The 23797-nt window shown below is 37.2% G+C and overlaps 1 protein-coding gene and 1 long non-coding RNA gene across 6 annotated transcripts in view; both read right to left on the reverse strand.

The window, feature by feature from the left end:
- Positions 1-3048: 3048 nt before the first annotated feature.
- Positions 3049-4873, reverse strand: LOC136994854 (uncharacterized). Its single transcript, XR_010886690.1, has 2 exons — positions 4702-4873; positions 3049-3671 (listed from the first exon to the last, which is right to left on the reverse strand). It is a non-coding gene; the product is annotated as an uncharacterized lncRNA (long non-coding RNA).
- Positions 4874-14158: 9285 nt separating this feature from the next.
- The window catches only part of MON2 (MON2 homolog, regulator of endosome-to-Golgi trafficking), an 83790-nt gene continuing 74151 nt past the window's right edge, over positions 14159-23797 (reverse strand). For 4 of the 5 annotated variants that reach the window (XM_067314209.1, XM_067314192.1, XM_067314218.1 and 1 more), the window contains 4 exons: positions 23478-23601; positions 22439-22646; positions 21801-21883; positions 14159-19753 (listed from right to left, as the gene is read on the reverse strand). In XM_067314209.1, coding sequence (XP_067170310.1) covers positions 19590-19753; positions 21801-21883; positions 22439-22646; positions 23478-23601 — 579 coding nt within the window. In that variant the 3' untranslated portion in view covers positions 14159-19589. The remainder of the gene's footprint in view (positions 19754-21800; positions 21884-22438; positions 22647-23477; positions 23602-23797) is intronic. The other variant, XM_067314199.1, reaches the window with a different exon arrangement.

Genomic DNA, 23797 nt, shown 5'->3' on the forward strand with positions numbered 1-23797 from the left:
GCATTTCCCATGCCGAAGTGTACCCGCCTCCTCCAGCCCCTTCCCATTACATGCAAGCCTTTCACTCAAGCAAGTCCAATTAATCCCCAATAAAGATAACTTTTTGTGTTATATTTCTCCACTCATTCCCCTCTTCAGTGGCAGGACACATGTTCTTTGACAGAAATTCACAAAGTCTATACCTTAAGGCAGCTGAGAGGCTAACAGATGTTTTGACTCACCTAACTAAAAAAGTTGAGTACTTTCTCAAAAAGAAGGTAGATATCTAAGACCATTTCACAAATATCCAAACTTTCTTCTTCTGAATAATGACACTTCTATTTCTGCTGAAGAAAAAAACCTCACTACACACATATACCACTTGCAATATATAACCTCCTCGAGAATCAATGTTCTAGAACCATTTTCTATCATTTCTTTGAGTAACACTTAAGCATAGGATAGTGGAAGGTGCAAGTAAGTTAAGTTAAATATGAAGTATGCAGTCCACTTTCATTTATAATCACTAACGTAAGAATTTTCTAATGTTAATATTTACCCACTCTTGCAGAGTAAAGAAAGCACCCAATGAAGAGTTGTATGTACAGCTATTAAATGCACTCACTGAAGGGTGAAAAATACACCTGATATATTTTAGTTCAGTGCTTATGTATTTATAGACTTAACTCTCAAGAAACTGACATTTCCTCTCTTACTGTCTTGAGCTGCTTCCTATTGTAAGCAAGAGGTCTTCCTCAGCAGGCGTATTACCCAGGATCTATTAAAATAGAAGAACCAGGCCAACCTCCAGCAAAGACAAGTTCTCAAACACTAGTTTTGCTAGCTGGGAACGCAGCATTCTCCTTGGTGACAGAGAGGGCAACTGCACCCTGCAGGGAAGCAACTATCACGAATCTAAGATTTTAGGTTGATGTGTGCCAGTGTCTTTAAAACAGGCATTGACAGACAGTACCTGGAGGGATGAGCAGCTGGTGACTGTTCTTCACAAAATAGGTAAGACAATAGTGCAAAAAAGACATCAAACCAGCAAATAAGAGCATCTAAAGCTTAACCGACTATGCTGTGAATCTCAGTGTATTTTTTATTATTCCATGAGTCAAAAGAAGTGCTCAGAAAAGCTACATAAGAATGTTTCTTGCAGTACTTTCTCATCCAGCACAGCAAACAATACACAATAGAGATACTATGAACTAAATAACTTTATGCAGAAATTCCATCAACTCAGCCATGTGCCTATTTTAATGTTTCTGTAACAAATTCACACAAGTTTGACTGAGTGAAACCTCTGAAGAATAAAGGAAAAAATAATTCAGCAAGAAACAATGCCATAGACAATAATGTGCCAGCAGTACAGCTTTTTAATTGGCATGATGCAATTTTTTTTCCAAACTAATTCATCAAATCACAATAAAGGATCATTGAATTTACAAGATATGAGCCATTCTTTCCATTTAAGGTTTTCTCAGTATTTTCAGAAATACCAGCTTCAATTTTACAGCCTTACCCCTAAGATAAGGCTCTCCATCCCACTACAGAATTAATCTTTGTGCCTTGAAGCTTGATGCTGCAGCCCTGTTCATATAAATAAGCAATGCAAGTTGGACAGTTAAGCAATAAATACTGAGACTGTGACAAAGCTAGGGACAGAACTTGTCTGAACTCTTATTTCTATACTTTGAACTAAGACTGAGAAGTGTTCTGAACTAAGAAATGTATGAATACTCCTAAAGCAAAGCTAAACATCTTGAATATAACTCCCTGAGGAAACAATTCACATGTATGCACCCAAAATCTACCAAGCAATACATAACTGAGACCTACATAGACATGAGGAGAAACCACCTCGTGTATTACACAATAGGTCACGAGTAGTCCTCCTACCTGCATTATTTTGGTAGCTCTATCTTATTTTAATATAGGCTTTTAACATTCTCCTGAAATTTGAGGTTGCCATCCAGAGCATGAAGAACTGACTGCTCAGGTGGCAAATGAAGTTTAAGAGAGATATTTTATATAGAAGGTGAACAACCAAATGTTTAAAGGTAGTGGTATTGGAACAAATCTCTCATTGATCATCTTTTCAACAACCAAAAAAACCAAACCAAACCAAACTACAAAGGGAGCGAAGTCCTACTTTGATCCAGGTTCCCTGAGAATAGGAAGAGAAAGCAAAACAGAGAACAAACTCACACCACTCATCTTGAGGGACTCGGCTCCTTCACCTCCCTTACAACCAGCATGCAGAGACAAGCTCCTTCAAAGGAGCACTCAGATCAAATAATGTTAGGGTACTCCAAAGAGCAATCCACATCAGGGACCTACCTCTCCCTCCTCCACTGAAGACAGAGGAACTAGGGGATCAGCCAGCTAAATGCCTAAAGTTAGGTGATGAAAATACCACATTAACTTCTAAGTGGCTCTGTTTGGGAAATGCTGTTTGTTAGGATGCGACAAGCATGCACCTACAGCATCCATTTTCCATTTTCAATTAAGGTATAAAAAAGGCCAGGAGTATGTTTCAAATTTGTGGATAGTCAACAATTATGACAGATATTACTAGTAGATTCTCTTTGGAGTAAAATAACCATGAACATGTTAGTGTATTAGTGAGCATGAGAATATTTACTTTTTAAAAAGTGAAGTTTATGACAGAGCTCAAGTTATTAGATTATGCATTGCAGTTTACGAATGAAGTATTATTAAATTTGTTAACTGTGACGACTCCTATATTCTGCCAGACACTTTATATTCAGCAAAGGTGAAAGAGCAATCTTTACATGGGTTCTAAACAAATAATTAGCTCAGACATTAAAAAGAAAAAAGAGACAAAGGAACTGAAATATTTGTAAGTTTGACCAACTCTTCCCAGTAATAGAAATGCATTAGACCTGTGAATTACAAGCACTACTAAATCACCAACTTGTTAAGTGTTCATCTAGAGCTTTGATTTTCAGCATAAACTCAAAAGAGCAACCATAACCTGCTTGTATTTAGATCTTATAAGGACTGTAAAACTAACTCTCATTAAAAAAGAGACAGTTATGCACATTTATTGTAAGTGTTTTAATATATTCCAAGTTTATGCCATAGTAATAAATGGTCAGCACACTAAAATTCGTATCAAAATGATATCCTTAGCCATCACTACAAATATATCAGCAATATAATTAAGGCACAGTAGCAGTTTCATGGGTTTGCATCTCACAAAAGTAAATCAAGATACACAGAAAAAATATTTCAGAAGTTCACCTATAAACTGTTAGCACTAAACAGTACAATCAACTATACTGTGAAAAGACTACCTTATCAATGTAAGGAAAGTGATAATTACATATTTTGGCTTTTGTTAGATAAATACGCAGGATTTCATACCACGCAAGCAAGAGCGGTTAAGATCACACATACAAGGTTTACACATTCAGAACACAGAAAATACAAGACAGTCACTGATTTCCATCTTCATAAAACAGAAAATCCACCTCTTTCAAGGCTGCCATGTGAATAATAAGGTCTAAGTATTAGAAGAAATGCAGACGCTTGCTCTTCAGCCAAAATTCAAGTGCCCTCCAAACAGTGTGAAACTAGTGGTTTTTCATCCAGGTCTGCGAAAGAGACAATATCCTAGTGACAGGGCTCGAACTCCACGCATCTCAGTGGCCAAGGCTAGACTCCTGCAGAAGTAGGAGGAGAAGGAATTGTTGCCACCTCAGCAGCATGCAATCCCGGGAAAACAAAGGGGATTCCCATTGTCATTGTCTTCATCTGCAGCTGATCATCACCAGCACTAGCAAGGCAGTAGCTTGCGCAGTTATCTCCACAGCGGGCAATGTCACAGCCCGACCAACAGCACAAACTACTACCTCAGCCAGGGCCCTGGTGCACCCGACCCTTTCTGAAGGGGCAGAGTAAGCAGACAGACAAGACGTCAACGATAAATGCAATCAGAGGGAGAAAACAGCAGAAAGATAAAAGGGCTCTAGGGTCTTTTGATGATCCTCTTGTCTCCTTTATCTGCTGCAGACATCAGCCAGACTCCGCTCGCCTGACTGTGAAAAGCAAAGGGAAACCCCGCCCAGCTCCCTCCCCAGCTTTGCCCTTTTCCTTGCATGACCTGAAACCGACGGGAAGGGCTTCATTTATCAGATACATTACAGACCCCAGCTGGTACAGTAAAGATCACGTTTAATTTCAAACAGCCACAGCTCCGCAAGCCTATAACAGACGGGGAGGCGAGGGGAGAGGAAGGGAAGGGAAGGAGGGAGGAAAGGAAGGGGAGCGGCGGCGCGGCACACCAGCACCCCCAGCCCGCTCCAGCCTCTCGCCGCGTCCATCCTGCGCAGGAACCGCGGCAGCGCGGGAGAAGCCGGCGGCAGCGGCGGCGCCCACCGGGACCTGCCCGCGCCGCCCCCCACTGCAGTACTCCCGCCCCGGCCGCGGCCCCGCCGCTCCCCGGCCCTGCCCGCGCCCCCCGCCGCCCCGGCCCCGCCGGTCCCTTCCGCCGGGGGGGGGGCGGGAGGGCGGCGAAGGGCAGGCGGCGCCCGGCCCCGCCGCCGCTCGCGCCGGCTCGTCCGCGTGCGGCGAGGAGGCGCCGCGCCGCACCGCCCGGCTGGGACCGAGACCCGGGGAGGGACCCGCCGCCCCGGTGCCCTCCGCGGGGAGTCGCCGGGGGCAGCCCGGAGGGGGACGCAGGGAAGCGCTCGCCTTTCTCAGGCCGCAGACAAAAGGGCGCCGAGCGGCCGCCGCAGCCCCCACTGCTGCCGAGGCTCCGTCCCTCGCCGCCGCCGCCGCCTCCTGTGTGTCCGGCTGAACCATAGAGATCATTTAAGGCGGGGGGAGAGAGGGGCTCGTCCGCTGCCCACGTGACTGGACATGTCACTCACCCGGCCAGCGCCATCTTGGAGCGGGAGGGGGGACGCTGCTCGCAGCTCGTATTCAAGATGGCGCGGGCCGTGCGGGAGGCTGCTATTCACAGACGGACGCTGCGCCACTCCACTGTAGCTCTCCCTGCGATTCCTGCCGGACTGCACAGGAAGGTGCTACGTCCGTCCTGGGGGATGCCGGGAGGGGGAGACTCTACTGCTCTCGATCCGGGGCCCCATGAAAGACGCGGGAAAAGCGGCGGCCGGGGCGGAGGCCGTGCGCATGCCCCAGCACCGCCCGCGGAGAGCCGAGGCGGGCCGGTAGGGAGAGCGCCGCGGAGGGGAGGCTGTTCCTAGTGCTGGCGGTGGGGCTCGCTTATAAAACATCTTCAGGGGAAAAAAGATGTTTTAAAGTGGGAGTGGAGTCCCGTCTGTAAGTGAGATCAGCTGGGGGGGGGGGTGGAGGAGGGGGCCGGGAAGCGCCCGGGCTCCCGGGGCCTCGGCGCTGACGGGAGCCGCAGCCTGGAGGCGCGCACAAAGCGGCTCTTCGAAACCGCCGAAAAACAAGTTGTACCGGAGTGCAGTTCTTTCCCGACGGTTTACTGTCCGACTACATTGCATGCTTTAACTAGAGGTGTAAAGGTGCTCTTTCCACATCATATATGTGCAGTGTGATGAGGTTGGCCTACAACTGCTAACGTTAACGGCAATAAGTAAAGCTAAATACTTAAAACTTTTTAAGCAAGAAAGAGGGCAATTGTTTTAAAAGCACAAAATACACATTACATTCTGTGTCTGCGGGCTTTAACTTTTAAAATGAATTAATTTTTGCATTCTGTAAAGCTTTTCTACACAAATATGAAGCCTAGAAGCTTTTTTTTTTCTCCTCTAAATGGAAATGGACCACAGTAAGATTACTGCATACGAAAAACTGGACCTCACAGAAATAGATTGTAATGAGGTTCACAAATTCACAAAAACTACAAACACATTTTGATCAAATTTGTTTTGGCCCTCACCACCAACACATCTTGTGAACAAATCTGGGGGGAGGGGGACCCTCCCCAACAACCCTACCAATACACAACAGAAACCAAGTTGCAACGGTCAAAAAATGCATAGTTGGGCTTACAGAACCTGTATGAACAGCAGTGATCCAAAAAATGGAAATAACCTGGCTTGCAGCTTTCTAGTGCAAAACTGATTATAACATGGCTCTGAGAATAAAATCTGTTGCCTTTAGTGACAGCTTGCAGCAAATTTATAGCTGAGAAAGCCACGCTATAAAGCAGCCAAAACAGTCACCTTAAAGAAAAAGACAAAAATAAAATATTTTCTTACTGTCTTTTAGTTCCTTGTTTTTAAAATTGCTGCCTATATTAGACATCAGACTAGATTAGATCATTGACTGCTTAAGAGACATTTAAACCAATGACATACTGTTGGAGAAAATACATACCAAAAGAGTTTCTATACATTTACAGAGTCCATATGTTTTAATACAGACTAGAAAGTTAAAGAACATTCTACAGATGAGCAAACGGAAGCATCTAGTAACTCAGTCTTTTGCTTCTGGTTCTGGAACACAGTGCCTAATCTCCTCCAGACCACTTTCTCCCTATTCCTCTATTTTCCTATACAAAGCCATGTAATATTTTTTCTCACAAGAACAGTAAGATGTAATAGTTCTGCTATTTGAGGTCAACTCAGAAAAAGCAAAGTATTACGAAGAGATGAATGAACCAAGGAAATGCAGGATCCAGTTTTACTCAGTTAAGTTTGTGTACACATAAGGACCTAATTCTGAAAAAGAAACACTATAAAACTGGGAAAATTAAAGAGTTTATTAAAAAAAAAATTGAGGTGAGCAAAACCCAAATATTCCAGAGCTTTTTTTCCTACCCCAAATTTGGGGTAGATTATATGACAAAAGCTATGTAATAATGGAAAAAATCCTCCATATTCAGTCAAGATACTGAAGTTTAGTTAATTCTGGGGGTTTGCCTTTTTTTTTTTTAAACTGCTCTCCTGTTTTAAGGCTCCTTCAACAATATAGTATAAAACTACTTTTAGACGAGACACTATCATGTTTTGATGACTCTCCTTTTGCTGTACTAAGACCTTTTTTACATTAATGAGTTAACAGACTGAAAATCCATCTTAACAATATGAGCACTTTTAGGAAGTTTCTTGGACAAGAAGTTTTCAATTTCTGTATGAGGAAAATCAGCACTTCTGGGTGAAAGTAAAACGTAAATGTAAATCACTTCCATTAGGATGAATTTAATGATTATATAAATATATATATGAAGGGGCAGATAACAGTAGAATAGTTTCCTCTTGATATGAAGGTTTGATATGTTTATTAATTTAAATATTTGTAGTCTATCATATATTGGCAAGACATTTTTTAGTTGTTATCAGATATTATTAAAAGCTTGTTGCAGATATTCAGCATACTTCACAAATTTAGTATACAGCAAATCAGAACACTGCACTTTTTTTTTCTTGCATTTACATTTATCTGAAAACCAGAAATCTGAGGAGTTAGGATACTGAAAAGTAATGAATGAAAAAGTAATGAAAAGGATGTTTATGAGAACAACTGCATTGCATTCATAGGCGCAGGTGAATGCAGGTACCAATCTGCAAGCTCTGGAACCTAATGTTTGTTGGAGCCCTTCACTTCCCTGCTTCCCTCACAATCTCCCACACCCTGTAATGGCAAGGTTCTGATGGATTTAGAGGATCAGCACCCTTGATAACTTTCTGCAGCTCAAGTCTTCTTTACTAAAACATGAATGTCCAAAGACTTTCAAAGTCATGCTTACTAGCAAATATTTTTCTCTTTTTCCTTGAAGGTGAGGAATTCAAGGTGGAGAAATGCCAAAAATAAGCATTCAAGCCCCAAATCATAGGTAACAGAAGCAACTGTAACCTTGCTAACCTGAAACAATTGGGTGGAAAGCATCAGTAACATGCTATATAAAAACAGGAAAAATCCTCTAATGAGGAATGCGTGAAAGCATAGCAGGACCTGAAAAGTTTACTTTGTTTTACTGAGTTCATTAAGAATCTATTGAAAATCAAGGCAGATCATGGTAAGAAAGTGAGTTTACGGTTCAAACAGGGCCATGTTTTCTATATTAAGAGTGTATTTCAAGCCCTTAAATCGTCATCTAAATATTTAGACTAATGCAATGACTACAATGCTATCCTTGCATATACAGTATACAACGTATTCATACTTAAATATTATCTAGGTTGGGGTGGTGGGGGAAGACACACACACACAACAGCCAAACCTCAGAGCAGACCATAGCAAAGGACATGTTAAAAAAATAAAAATACAAAAACAAAAGCAAATGTGTGGAATGAATCGCCTGCTAGGACAGTCTACTTGTCTTCCCAGATTATAAATGAAAGCCACGCTATATAATTTTGGTGTAGACCTCCAACTTTTAATTATCTGAATCTCAGAAAAAGAATCCAATCAGTTGTGCCTCTCAAACTGAATACCCCATACTGCCTCACTGATAAATTTGATTCCAGGAGGAATGATTTCTGTCAAAATGTTTTTAATAATGATTCAAATAAGCAGGGAACTGTGGTTTAAGTAATTTTAACCTTGTTTTGCATCTGTATTTATCTTTCCTAAAAGATTATTCATATTATTTCATTAGCAATTATGTAAATGTTTGTAATTAAATACAGTCTTTGCACTAATATTGGCAGTCTTTTTCTAACTAGGGAGTACATTATACTTATTTAGCAATTATATAGCTTATCACATTTATTAGATTTTAAATTGTTAATTTTATTTTAATCAGAAAATGGTGCTGGGTACATTTTTTCTTGATTACTTAGTATTTTAATAGTTGGTATAGCACTCTATTTGGATGCAAAGTAGAATTATATGAAAAAAATGGTATTCAAAATAATTCTTTCTTAGACTGATCTGTTTTAAATGTATTGGGTTCATTCTTGAAATATATGTTGTTAATACCAAGGACAGAACTAATTGTTTCTGGCTAGCACTGCCTTCAGCTTTTAGATACAGTAGATCTCATCCTCACAGATCTATTCTATTTATGGAAGGGAAAAGCAAGCTTCTTTTTCAACTCCCGATCTGTTTCCAAGTTTGAACTAGTCATCTGAATTGAGCTGATGGGATAAAGTGAAATCAAACTGTAAGAATAAGCAACTGCTATCAAAGCATGGTTTAGCACTTCAAAAACTCTTGCTTCCTGCTTCTTACTCTGTAAAGAAGGGTTTCATGCTACTCCATTCATCAGTTCAGTACTTTCTTTTACCACTTTGGCAGCACATAACTGCTTAATATTTTAAGAGATGACAGTGCCTATTGCTTTAACACAGTTAGGAATTTCATATTTTCAGAGAAAATACTTAATTTAAATCCTTGTTTTCTAAAATAAATGTTTATCCTTCCCCATTTGATGTTCTAGGGCAGTGCTGTGTGCAGACTCTAGGGCTCATTTAGCGGCAAGGAAGTGCCAAGTGCTGCAGATCAAAGCCCCAAGGCATTAACAGATTAATGAAAATGTTCAGTAAGTAGATCTGCAAGTAATAGTTCTGATATACTCCAGAAATAGGTTCTTTGTACATGTACAGGCCAGCGGTACTATACCTGTAATATTCCTGTCCTCTTCCATGTGTTCTGATGAAAGAGGATGATCAAAACCAGCCTGCTGTCTGTCCTTCTTAAAGGTCTTCTGGGAGTGAGAAGAAAGTCGGCTGCAATTCATATGAATTGTCCTGTTGGTGGACATCTACTTTTGGTTGCCATTTTTCTGTGGGGCCTCTCAGCCCCTCATGTGACTAGGCAACAGTCTGATGTGACAGGGAAAGAAGTGTGAATCCACTAGCAAGGAAGCCAAAAACCTAAGAAATTCCTTGGCAACTTCAATAGTTTCAAGTAAGAAATAGTTAGCAACGAAAGCAAGACAATACAGTGTCAAGTTTCAAGTTCCCAATAATCTCTTATCCTCACCAGACTCTGCAGTCTAGAAGCTGTCAACTTCAGAAATATCATTGGTCATGGAGACTCATGCCAAGTCTAAGACAGATACCCTGTACGCAGAGAACAACAGTTATGATTCCAGCTTGAAGCCCAGGATCTTCAAACACAGGACTGGCAAGATGCTAAACAGATACTTGACATGCAAGGCATTTTCCTTCTCTTTTTATTTATAGGTAACCTGCCCCCCTGAAAAAACAAAAAACTGAACAGTAGACTGACAGGCATAGGCAGAGAGCTTCGAGTATGTTTCAACTTTGCAGTACTTTTGACTGAAGAAAAAGATGGTGGCTGTATATAATTCATCCTTTCTGTTAGGAACATGCTTCAGGTAGAAAGAAGATTATGCTGCTGACAATGAGATTCCTTTAGAAGTTCTTAATGTAGGCATCTGGATCATCGGTGGGAATAAACATGTATTAACATGAAAAGAAACAGCATATCATACAGATTTTAAAAATCAGATTATTTAAGAACTCCTCTAAATGCAGATAGTAAATTAAATTTCAGCAATGAATGCTAATCTCTTGGTACTGAAATGCTGTAGTTAGCATAGTAAGCATACTCAGAGAAGGCCAAAACATACATTTTTTTTTATCTAATCCATTTCATAATCAAGATGTAAATGCTTAAACAAGGAACTCAAACAAGGATCAGTTTCTAGCATGTTACTGTCAAACTGATAGGACATAAGGGCTATTATATTCTGAATCAGAAAACACAAAAAATGATGTAAACATGTTTCATTCTTAGCAAATTCCTATCAGTTGTTACTTACCTCATGGACATCCTGCTGATGCTAACAAACAGTTTTTATTTCTCAGAAAAAATGGCTAATTGATCTATAATTTCTATCTTCTCTTAAAAAAGCTAAAACACTGGGTTTACACTTTTAAAAGTCTTCTAGTAGCTCTCTTGTTTTATGCTAGTTTTCAAAGAGTCTGTAAAGCTCGTGAAATTGCTCTTTAACTATCAGGATGAAGTTCATCAGGCCCAATCAATTTGACAACACACAGCTATTTTCTATTCCTGTTTTTCCTTTTTCTAGGTCAACTTCTTCAACCTTTGTCACTGATATCAGTTGTGTGAGCCACATACTGACATTTGACTTCTGACTTTTTGGATCAATCATCTCTATAACAAATCAAAATAATCCAACACATAAATTGCAAAACTGAGCCAAACGCATGATCACTTGATATGTAAATAGTCTTCTCTTTCAAATAGTCAACACTTTTGTTGGTGCAAAGCTTTTAATACTTATGTTTTTATTCTCTGACAGTTGACGGTTTTATCTGATTTTGTTCCTTGACGTATTTAATTTCGTATGTGTTAACACTGTTCTTTCATGGTATCTGCATTTATTTATCTGACCTATATTTCCACCTTCTGTAGTCATCCCCCTTGTGTTTGAAGTCAATAGAGTTCCTGATTTAACTAAACTGGTCTCTTATTACAGCTCCTCTCCCTCTGCTGCATTGGGATATACTTTCAGTTGTGACCTTCCCATCTGCAAGGAACTGTATTATCTCCTCAGTTCCCCTGTTACCTCAGACTTGCCTTCTGTGAGATCTTACCCATCACTTTTCTGAGGTCTGCCTTCTTGAAGTCCACTCATTTTATTTTGATGTTCTCCCTCCTCCCTTTTTAAGGATCGTGATCATTTAATTTCACTGTCTTTCTCACCCAAGTTGTCTTAAACCACCAGATTTCTTCCTCACTTACTGGTGGTATAGTCATTCTTGATCCCAGCAAGTGGCTCCTAGAGTGTGTAACACTGTCTGTCTATAAAGGAGACAGCAGATACTTGGAACCTGATATAAATCTGAACGCTATAGCTCAGCTATGAAATGAGATTTACGAGTTCCTAGAATACAATGCAACCTTCACTTAAGGAAAGTATTCTCACTGAGGAAATATGCTTATATGCTCGTGCCCAAGTTGTACTGAAGTTTTCTATTTGAAGAGTGCTCTCCTGAGACTTTAGGTGAACTAAATATTGCACAGGCCTTGCTCATTACATTTACTCATAAACTGCAATCAGGACAAAAACTACCCATGTCCTATTAGCCTTGTAATGGACAAAATTATTTAGTAAACTACAATCAGTGATGTCTCCAAACAGTTTACATCCCTACCTAAGCAGTTTTACCTAAAGATGCTGGAGATGAAAATCCTTAATCTCACCTACATGTGAAAACACTAATCATTAAGAGAGAAGGCTTTTGTGTACAGAACCAGGTTCACAATAAGAACCATTCATTTGCTTAGAATATTTTGTTGATAGAACTGGAAGGCAATTTGAGAATTCTTGGAACAAGGCACAGTCAGTTCGCTAAGCCAAAGAGGAAAAAATCCAACATGATCCATTGGTACTACAGAGACGTTCAGTTTGGCATAGCTGATTCTTTCATAACACTATATGCATACTATACACATTTACACAAGCTGCAACATTTTGTAACCTCCCCTTTTCCCCCCAAGAAAAGTGACATGGAGAACAATGACATATGAATTATCAAAATGAATGTACAGAAAAAGTACTGTATTTTCTGAAGTTTATGAACCTCTTGAAAGTAGGGCAATTTCTACTAACAGTATTTTTTAACTCAGATTTGTTTTTGAAGAAAGACATTCTTAAGCATCCAGAATTCTTAGCTTGGGCTTTTCAGTTTCCTTTCCAGGAGCAGACCTATACTCTTGCATAGAGCCTGGGAACTCTGACTTTTGCATCACTTTAGCCCAAGTTTAGACTCTTCAGGTTCTCATCCATTAATTTTAGCTGCAGCACTATTTTCATTCTAGCTCTTTTTTTTTCCCCTCTCCTTTCTTAGCTAAATTTGTAATAAGCTGCTGTGGCTTCCAGAAAGCATTTTTATTTTTTTCCCCCCAGAGAACAAACAACCATATCTATTTACACCCAATTCTTAGCATTCTCTGGGATAATGCTGATTCCAAACTTAGCTTTTTATATTGATGACATTAAACAGTAATAGCCCAGTCTTCAGTCTCTTAGATGATTCTAATGAAAATCAGAATATAAAATAAAAGCTAAAATAAAGCTAAAAAACAGAATGAAAAATGCTCATTTTGAAAACAGTTCTCTGCAAGGGAAAATATCCATATTAATCCTTACGTGACTTTAAAGGATAGAAAGAGGAAGGAATTATTTTATATTCTCTAAGTCCTTTGCAGACTTTCTTCTGCATATGCTGCCTATTCCACTTATAAGTACAAAGAGGCACTACTCAAACATCTGTTTCTGATTCAATTTCAAGATCCATATAATTTGCTTAATTCATTTTAAAAATCCCTTGTAGTTTTGCTTCACCTACCAGATAAAGCGTCTTTCTTCCTGCCCATTTCTATACTGATTTGGCAGCAGCTGCTTTTTCTCCCTGCTCTTCATGCAGTTTCACCATTTTTAGTGAAAGACTTCCACGTAGTTCTTGGTATCTAAAGAGATTTTTGCACATCTCTACCTTCATCGTATCTCTGAATTTTCAACTAAATAAAACTAAAAGGCTGTAAGAAATGGAAGTGTGAGTTCCATTACAATTTATAATAAGGTAAAAGCAGCCTTGTCCGATATGCATTCCAACGTTCAACAGGGTAATACTAAAACTGTATATGTTTATGTCAGTACAGCAAAACACACATTTATAACTGAAACACACTTGTAAACCCTAAAGAGTATTTACTCCCAAAATGAAACCACTGTTCTACATAACTATTACAATCATTTTTATTTGACTTGCACTGGCCCTGATGTGCAATATACTGCATGGACAGATAGATGTCCCTGCCCCAAAAACATACAACTGAAGAAAAGCACACACCAGAAATGTATTGTCAGAAAAAAAGGGGTGGAAAACCCAGGGAAAAAGAAACAATACTGGCATCCTTATCATTCCTCAATGAGCAATGTCTTAAAGAAACACATCACATAGCAAAATAGTATGTGTTAAAGTAGTAAGTGTTAGTAAGCACTTACAGATAAGCCATTTAAAAAGATCAGATCAAATGTCCACGAACAGATCCTAATCTTAAACCAGTGCCTGTAAGTAATGTAACTAGTTTAGGGAGAAAGGAAATGAAATACTTACCAGATTGCTTCCTAGTGGTAAAAGCACATACCTGTTTTGTACAACTTAAGCAACCTTCATGACTAAATAATAACTGACTGCTTTCTCTCTGAATAAAAAAATAATGCACCATGCAACTCTAAATTTAGCCTTAAAAAATTAAGGAGAAAATAGCAACTATTTTGTTAGAATGAATTGCTGCTTATGTGCATGGCTCAGGAAGTTCTGACCTGAATAGCAAAATGAACAAACCTCAAAGAAACAAACAATTTTATACTGCTATATCGGGAGCAATTGAAAACGGTCTCAAAATCCAAAGGAATAATACATATTTTTTTTCCCCCGAACAAACAGATGAAATTCATGCTTCAGCTCAGCTTTCTTACTTCCCGTCTTACTCTGCTTTCCCAATAAATACTTTGTCTTCCACTAGATACCCAGTCATACAGGATAGCTAATTGCTAGCATAAGCAGAAGGATACCTTTATAGAGCTCATTGCTTTTGTGACCCAACACCTAAACGAAATAGGAATTATGATGAATTTACTTTTTTTTTTCCCCTATGACTGTAAAAGGTGACTTTATAAACTTAAACATTGTTAACATGTTTACTTGATTTATTCCAATATACAATTAATTTCACATACAGTAAACTTACAAAATACTGTTTTCAAGAAAAACAAACTAAAATTTCTGTAGATGTCTTATAGCTATACCTAAATAAATAACATTAAGAACACAGCTAAACAGTATTCTACAATGTGCATTACAATTTCTTGAGGGGGGAGAAGAGAACAGATAGAAGAACTTGTCTAGAGTTGCTACACTGTTACAGTAAGCAGGTCTCACTTCAATTTATATGTAGTGTACTATAAATGCAGATCTACATTCCTTTGTCAGAACAAGTACACTTAATAAACATGGAGAGATATTTTATGAGTACAGTGGCATATAAAGATCCTACAGAAGAACATTTTTGTCTCAACTCCAATATGAGATAATTCCATTTTTTTCTTGCAGTATCAGAAATGAAAAAATAAAACAACCCAACAGGAAAACAAAAGAGGATGAGAACAGAACTCACTAATTTAGATAAGGACACTGCTGGAACAACCTAGCGTTGTCATCATGTAATCCAAAATTAACTTATAAGAATTCTGGATGTACTCTAAGATGTTGAATCTGAGGCTACACAATTGAAGATTTTGCAAAGAATTAGACATGATATACTCGGGTCTTTTGAGGCAGTCAGCATCGATCAAATTTTTCTTCCTTTGTGAAGTCAAGCATTAGAACCTCCACTGACTACAGTGAAGTGTGAATTATACTAACTCACTGCTTCTGAGGACACAGTAAAGTGTATTAATTTATCAAAGTTTCAAAGGACAAGAAATTATCAGACATTATCAGTCTACATTTTAGGAGGAAAGTCTTTTCACCTGTGTTCAACTAAATACTTTCTGAAATTTTGATTTCCTCAAGGAATGCAAATATTCTGTCTATTAATATTTTGCTGATGGAAAATAAATATTCTACATGTACAGATATAGGCCATACCTATCCTCTAGTTTGGACCCCAGTTTAAACAAAACCCACACCCCCGTTACCTTTTTGTAACTTTCTGACATCCAGTATGACACTTTGAAAACCGATATGCTCCAATCTTACACAGCCTTATGGGCATGTACTAGTCTCTATAATCAGGATGTGCAAGGCTACTGTGCAGGACTTCCTTCTTTCACATGTAGAGCCTCACCTTAGGAGGATTCAAGTGGAAGGTTGTAGGAGATGCCTGGCCACAAAGGAAAGGAGTAGCAGGCTGCAAATTCAAGGTGAACACGCAGTGAAAGACACAGAATTGAGGCTTATAGAAACAGAAGAGGAGAAAATACGTTTTTTTCAAGAACAGCAATATTCTGAACTTTTAAATGAACTTCTGTAAAATATGCTGATGACTAGGACTTGTGTTTGCCATATGTAGAGATATGTTGAGAAAAGAAAAGGCATTAACCTCACTAAAAATATCTTGCCTGAAGAGTTCAAGGTCAGCTATGACATGGTTTGCCATTTTGCAAGAAGAAACAACTCAACCATCTGTTGGGGGGAAAAAACCTATCTGAAGAGTATGATGAAAAATTACTGAAGTTGCATAGACATACTGTTACTTGCTCCTGCAAATGTGTAATACTGGCCATACATACATGTGGCTTAATGTCCAGTAACATTCCACAATTCATCAATAAACAGAGGAGGAAGCAAGCATATGTACACAAAACAAATTTCCTGTTAGATAAGCATCTCTGATGATACGCAAATAATTACTCTGTTACCTTTAAGAATAAAACTTCTCCTACAAAGTTCCCAGTTTAAACCATCTGCTTTTTTCCTAATCCTAAAATTAGGACACTATATAATCTTAAACACTTGCTTACATTGAGGCAATGGTCATAGCATGGAGACGGACAAGTTTTCCCAAATAATCCAGTATCTTGGAATGACCCTTCTGATAATCTGTAGGCCTCTCAAATTTTCACTTTGGATTCCCAATCCAAGGCTTTTTTTTTTTTTTTTTTTTTTTTAAGGAGGGGAAGAAGAAGAAAATGTAATAGGTAAGGGAAGTGGTTACATTCAGCAATTTACGTTTATCATAAGGGAAGTGGTTACATTCAGCAATTTACGTTTATCATCTAACTTCCACTTTACTTATTTCTATACAGTCAACTGTATCCCTTTCTAGCTGATTTCAGTGACGCAGTGCAGGCTCCAATTCTGAAAATGTCCATGCATTTTACCTAATATACCTAAGCAGTCCTGCTGACTTGAGAAGAACAACTTGGACATGGATTTATATGATGGCCAATGTTCTTTCTAATTAGATTTCTTCAAGAACCCGTACAAGATTTGCCTTGCTAGAAATAGATGTAAAAATGTGACATTTTACAAATTCAAAAAAAGCTGTTGGCATCAAAAATATTTAGTAAAAGCTATAAATAGAAAAAAGAAACTAATACTTGAAGTTACAAGTAATATTTGAGTGCTGAACAAGAAGGCACAGTAAAGGGGTAATTCTTATTTACAGACAAAATTAGTCAATGAAAAGCCTCCTTTTTGGTTCTCAAACCATTTATACAAAATATGAGAAAAATTTAAATATGGTCAGCCTCACCTTGCACATCCGAAACTTGCCTCAAATAGCACAGGTATTGTTCATTTGATCATTAAGGGGGAAAGTAGCAAAGGTAGCTGATGGGTAGATTGTATTTCACAGCCTTTCAAAGATTAATGCCCATAAGTGATAAAGTATACTAAAGTCTAGAGGCTTAGAGAAAAGATATATACACATATATGCTAGCATACCCTCCTTTTTAAATATAGATAAAGCTGAAAAGAGTTTACTGAAGATTTGCTTCATTAGACAGAATATATCTGTGCTATCACTGAAAAAACAGACTAATTAGAAACAAGCTCATCCACAGTTTGGTCTGCATGTCACTTTCCAGAAATTCTGGTTAAGATGGCATAAACAAAATTAAGACCCTCTCCCGCCAACCTCTGTTTTTTAAGTGACTTTATAGTGCTTGTTTATCTTCCATTAGTTAGCACAGCAGTTGCCAGGTTTTCACTTCTCCAGAACTGATAAGGTTCTTAGTTGTATATGGGACCCAATTCTGCAATACACTGGAACTGCTTCTCCAAACAAGCTCTTTTGACACAAACCCATTAACAGGAAATATTTGTTTCCTTAATGTAAAATGTGTGTTTCTCTAAAAACTACCCACGTTTAAAGATTAAGTTCCATGCAACTTTGGTCACAGAGAAATACACAAGGTCTTAAAGCCCCTTGAGTATTTATTGTACATTCAAACAGAGAACTTTTGAAAAGGAGCATAAACTGGAGGCTTGTGGGAACAAGCTGTTCAAAGCTGTGCTTGCATAGCATTATTCACACATGGTACTTCTAACCCTGACCAGCTTGTCACACTTTCACTTGAGGCTCCTACAACTTTTACATCTGTTCACATGTACCAATGAATGTCCCTTTAGCCAGAAAAGTGTAAAGCAAACAGATATAATACCATCTCTTATGCATGATAATTGCTTTTAATATCTACAAATGACTTTAAGGATCAAGAACCTAAAAAAACTCTGAAATCCATAGAAAGGCACCTATCTTTCTCTTTTTTTTTTAAACATTGGCCTTTGTGCTTTCACATCACGGCATGAAAGTATGTGTGAATACAGGTGAAATATTATTGAAATCATAATTCATTAAATAAAAGTTTAATGTGCTAAGCCACAATTCAAGCTTTAAAAAGAATACTATTAAAAGTATTTTGTTTCAATAGTGTCTTATGTGAAAATGAAACAAAATACACATTTACTTAGTGCCAAATTTTAGTGCACTCTAAATGGTTAACTATCTTCAAAAATACACTTCTCATGATTTTATATCAGACATAGTTTATAATTAAAAGGTTAGAACAATTTGTTTGGATTGAAAAGACATTACAAAACAAAGCACTTAATTATTGAACAAAATATTACAGACAAGTATTTCAGATATTTGAAATCACCTTTCTTAAGTCATAATTCAAAGCCAGTGACATCTGTCAATACGGGCAAAGAAGGCAGACAAACTTCATGTATTTTTTTTAAAGCAAAGCTGCAACTACAAAAATGGATAGAGTTGAATAAAACAAACATCTTGAAACACGTATTTTATGAAGTGAGGTATGGTAGTGTTGAAGTGCTACAGTGGATTTCTGCATATTCAAACTTATTTCAGGTCAACTATTTTGAAGTTTGAGATCAGCTGATCATTGACTGTTTGCTGCAATCTTTTGTCATATGACCTCTTTGTTTAAATGTGCAATGGCCACAGAGAAGATACATTCAATTTAGCAAAAACTAACAACACGATCAGATATGAATAAGCATATCTGGCAATTAGAAGGCAAACTAAGTAAAAATGCAAGCATACAACTTATTCATAATAAATACATTTTCAAGCATGTAACTATCAATATTTTAAAAAGAATTTAAATAATAAATGCAACTATTTTATACAGAACTGTACCATTTATTATACACACAAGTATATCAGTTCCTTTTTTTTTTTTTTTTTTTTTTTTTTTTTTTTTTACAAAGGCTGGTTACAGATAATACGGAATGTTACAGTACCATCTTGCATAAAATTTTAGTACAATTTGTACTTCAAAAAAGGGTGCAAAACACCAGCCTAATAAATCTGACTGAATTGAAATATTTTTAGTTACATCATTAACATCATTAACACATACACAACAAGCTGTACATAAGCCCACTTTTCAATCACCACTTCAAGATACTGTAGCAAGTACATTAGATTATAAATGATTCCACTATTCAGTTAAATTTATTAAAGGTTTGCACTGCTACTCACTCTGGAACCTTTGAGATATAGTTTGTATTCATGAATTACTGAGCTCTTGTTAGTGCAGTTGAAAGGCAGTCAACACTGGTTGCCAAGTACTAGCCACAAGAGATTTCCTCAGAGAAAGATCACCTGGGAACAAACATTTTTGGATACTTTTTTCTTTCAAAAATTAAAAAAAAAGTTTTATGGGGTCAAGACTCTCCATTCTGTACCTTGGATGCTGGTGGATGCATGAAGTCCTTAAAGGGAACCAGTGCCTCTTTCAGAGCAGAACACACTTCTGACGATGAGCAGGTGATGCACTCTACTAAAGTTGGGTACAAGGCAATAACTTGTGCCCATGTGTTACCATCAACTGTAATGAAAAAAAGAACAAATTAAGTCACTTGCTGATTTCATACAACATTAATATTTTTACTACAGAAATAAAAAACTACTAAAAGCTAGAAGAAGTGGGAGTAAACCAATTCTCTAACGTGTCCAGTAGTTCTCTTTATGAGAAAGCCAGCAGCAGTCTTGGCAATCATTGTCATATACTGATCAGGAGAAGCATTTCTCTCATCCCAGGAAGGGGGACGTGGGGAACAGTCTAGCTGAACTGAATTGGCTACTCTACTCCTCTAAGGAGAAGGCCCACCAAGGTAGCACTTGAGTTGCCTTCAGGGTATGCCAAACAGCTTCACCTGTTCTGGCATAGTTTTACCTTCACCTTTTTATCGTCAGACTTAAAAACCACATTATCAATAAATCTGCCTACTCACTGATGCTATGAGTAAGGCATTACATCCTTCAGGAAACCCACCTGCCTATGTTTTTCTGGAAAGGCCAGTTTGTTTCGGGATGGACAGGTTTTTTTCCCCCTTGCTGATAATATTAAAAACAGGGAGATGGAGGGAAGTGATGTGTATGTTATTCTGTCAGAGTTGCAGAGTCCAGTGCAGCTAACTTAACAAAGAGTCAGTATTAGGCAGCATGATACTGCCTAATAAATAAACATCTGATAGCAGCTTGAATATCTGGAACTTTGGGAAAATGGGAACAACCAATTAATACGGACAGAAGAGTATCTATTTATCCAATACAGTCTTTAAATAAAAAAATTAATCTATTGTCTGACTGTAAATTTTCTGGTGAGAACCATCTATGCATACAGTAGATACAGCTTACAGGAGATAAAGATTCTTTATTATAAAGGAAGTTGTGATCTTCCATTTAATTCAGCCCTTTAAATACATCTGTCAACCATCTACTTGGGCATCAATGAGCTAAGACATCTTTCCTTCTCCAAGAGAGAAGCATGAGACGTGTTTGTGGCACTGTCATTTCTGTTTTGTCTGAGACAGCGGAAACATGTCTAACTCTTCATTCTCACAGGCTTAAATAAATAAATAAATAAATAAAGTCAAAATAATGCTAAATCAAAGAGTGTACATTTTGCTTTATTGGGGGGGGGAATTAACAGCATTATATTTATTATATTTTAAAGATTTATCAAAAATATCTAATACATTTTTATTTTAAAGGGCCTTGACAATGCTGCATTTCTTCTCTCTGGGATCACTGGAACAAAGCAAAATAATGTTTAAACTAATCAAAATGCCAATGAGTTACTATAAAATATCACAAAGTTTCAAAAGAAAAATTAAAGCAATCAAAGATATTCACATTTGTGTCACTCCAGAGCTTCAAATAAAAAGAATTATGTTAGCTTGAATAAAAAGAAAGGATCTTCAAGAAAAAATTAACATTCCATTAAAAATAATTAATGAGACTCACACTTGTTATATACGCTGTTTTAAGCAAAACTCTTGTTTATTCATCAGAAAGGCCTGACTAAGATTTTTTTTGCTTTATTATTGCTACAAATTATTATACTGCGTATGGGGGCAGGAGGTACTACAATAGAAAGGGAGGGAAGGCAAGACTTAAGTATGAACAGCCGACCCATTCATTTAACTTGTACACCCCTTTAGTTGCAGACTGCACCTAAGGGAATGAGATCCATAGCAACCTACAAGGACACCATAAGGAAAAAAAAGGATCTAGTAAGACTAGCAAATATAGTTATGTATATTTAAGAATTCTATAGTATTTTCTGGGGGGTTTTTTGTTTGTTTGTTTTTAAGAAGATACCAAGCTCTTTTTAATAAAAGATATCAGAGATGGAAATTTTCTACTTTGTTAAGCATATCTTATGATTTTATACTGTTAGATAAACTGGAAAAACTCTCCCCCTGGCCAATCTACCTGACATCTACATATACATAGAATTGCAAAATACCAAATCTTAAAAATTATACTTTCCTTTCCAATTTGTGTTTATTACAGGAAAGAATGAACATGTCTATGTGGCAGATATAATTTTATCTTGCTTAGAACCATGTTGTTTAAATGCAACTTACCATTTTCAGGCTGAGTTTTTTTAAGTGAGTCTATGAGAGTACTGACAGCTTTCAAAACAAATATGATTTCTGTTACTTGTTGCCTACAAAGGGAAAAATACAAACAATCAACTATACAATTTAATCTCAAGAATACAAATTTTCTTTGAAACTTACATAAAATAAAAAAGACAAAAATGTATTAAAAACAGCTGCAATGAAGCCTACTGAAAGGATATTATGTCATTACGGTTATCATTGGTCTTTAACTTTTCCACCATCATAGCTGTTGCTGGCTAGGATGGCTTTAAATTCAATATTAGAAACAGTAACAGCATACATATCTCAATCTGAAAATACTGATGTATGTGATTAGCTTTAAAATGAAAACAATCAATTCTATCAGTCATTCATTGAAATACCTTGCAGATTTAAACCATCAAAAACATTTCTGCTGAAGTTAAAACATAAGTAAGTTCACATTTTAAAGAATTTACTAATTTGACCTATACTTAGGTCAAATTTTTTGTTTCAACAACAATTACTTCAATAAGGATTCACAACAGTGCTACTGGATGTTTTATCTTACTTTGGAGGAGACTCTCCACCTCTCAGTTTAGAGACTACTACCCTTGATTTCCTAAAGATGTTGGACATACCGTGGAAGAGGACATTTGCCACTCAATCTCTCATCTTCTATGTAGCGATGCAATACATCCTGTGACCTTTTTAAGAGCACAGAAAGTGCCATTCTAGAGATGTAGCCTTCCTGAGGAGTTGTGACTTTATTACTGAATGAAAACTGGAGCAGTGTTTCAAAACATACTTTAGAAAATTCCTCTCTCATTCGAATATCTATTTCTGCTTCTGTCAAAGTAAAAAGTTTTATTTAATTGTGCAATGTGCATGCTAATACACTAAATGTTGCATTTCAATCAGTTAACTTTTTTGCAAAATACAATTAAAGTATCATTCCTATAGAATTAAAAAAAATTAACACTGATCTGAACTAATATTAAGAACACATTCTAAGAAAAGGTGACTGGACAATAATCATAATAGTCCCCAAAATAAAAGAAAATATGCAACACAATTATTAATGTGTCACCCACTTACATTGCTTTAATGATAAAATACATAAAATTATTAAAAAATGGTAACCCTGGCTCTATAGCATAAGTACTAATATTTGGTACTGTACAATCCAAATGTTTTTTTCAGTAATGGTTTATGTCCAGTTTCTTCATCTTTCTCCAAAAGCTCTAACTGTTTTTTCTTGAAGGCAGAGAATATATCTCATTAGTTATACCATACAGCTATGCTAAGATCATTTAATTTTTAAGAACAGGATTTTATGTCTCTCTTACAATTGTCTGAAATTATTATCAGGACTATTTCAACTGGCGTAAAGAAAATAAACTATGTAGGAAGTCCAGTAAAAACTATAAAGAAATACAAGTACAATACTGAACATGGTACTGACCAAGAAGTAAAGAAATAATTAGAAAAAAAAAACCCTGCATGGAATGCTCTGCAACTTCCATGAGATAAAATATAACTTATAAAACCAGTGATTTATACTGAATACGTGTCATGAAGCTTCAAGTTTTTATAAGAATAAGTACTGTCATCATTTTCTTTACTTTCTAATACATTTAAACACCATTTTCTGTATCTTTTGTCATTCAGGTACCATACCTGTAAACGAGGATGACTGAGAATGTATTGAGCCTTTATTGAGCATAGTCATTATTTGACCAACAAATTCCTTAGGAATAAAATTAGCATATGGCAGTATCTCTGTGCTGATAAGCTGCACCACCTAAAATAATATAAATATATTTATTTTGATTTTCTGAAAATTAAAGTTTATAATTCTAGTACACGAAAGGCAGATACATTAAGCAAAATACAATGTTCAAGAAAAATCTGAATATCCCTGCCTAATGAAACTTCAAAAAAATTTTCCAATGCTAGCTTTTACAAATTTGCAAATACATCCAAAAATTGTGGACTTC

Source organism: Apteryx mantelli, chromosome 1, assembly GCF_036417845.1.
Source record: "Apteryx mantelli isolate bAptMan1 chromosome 1, bAptMan1.hap1, whole genome shotgun sequence".
NCBI lineage: Eukaryota > Metazoa > Chordata > Aves > Apterygiformes > Apterygidae > Apteryx > Apteryx mantelli.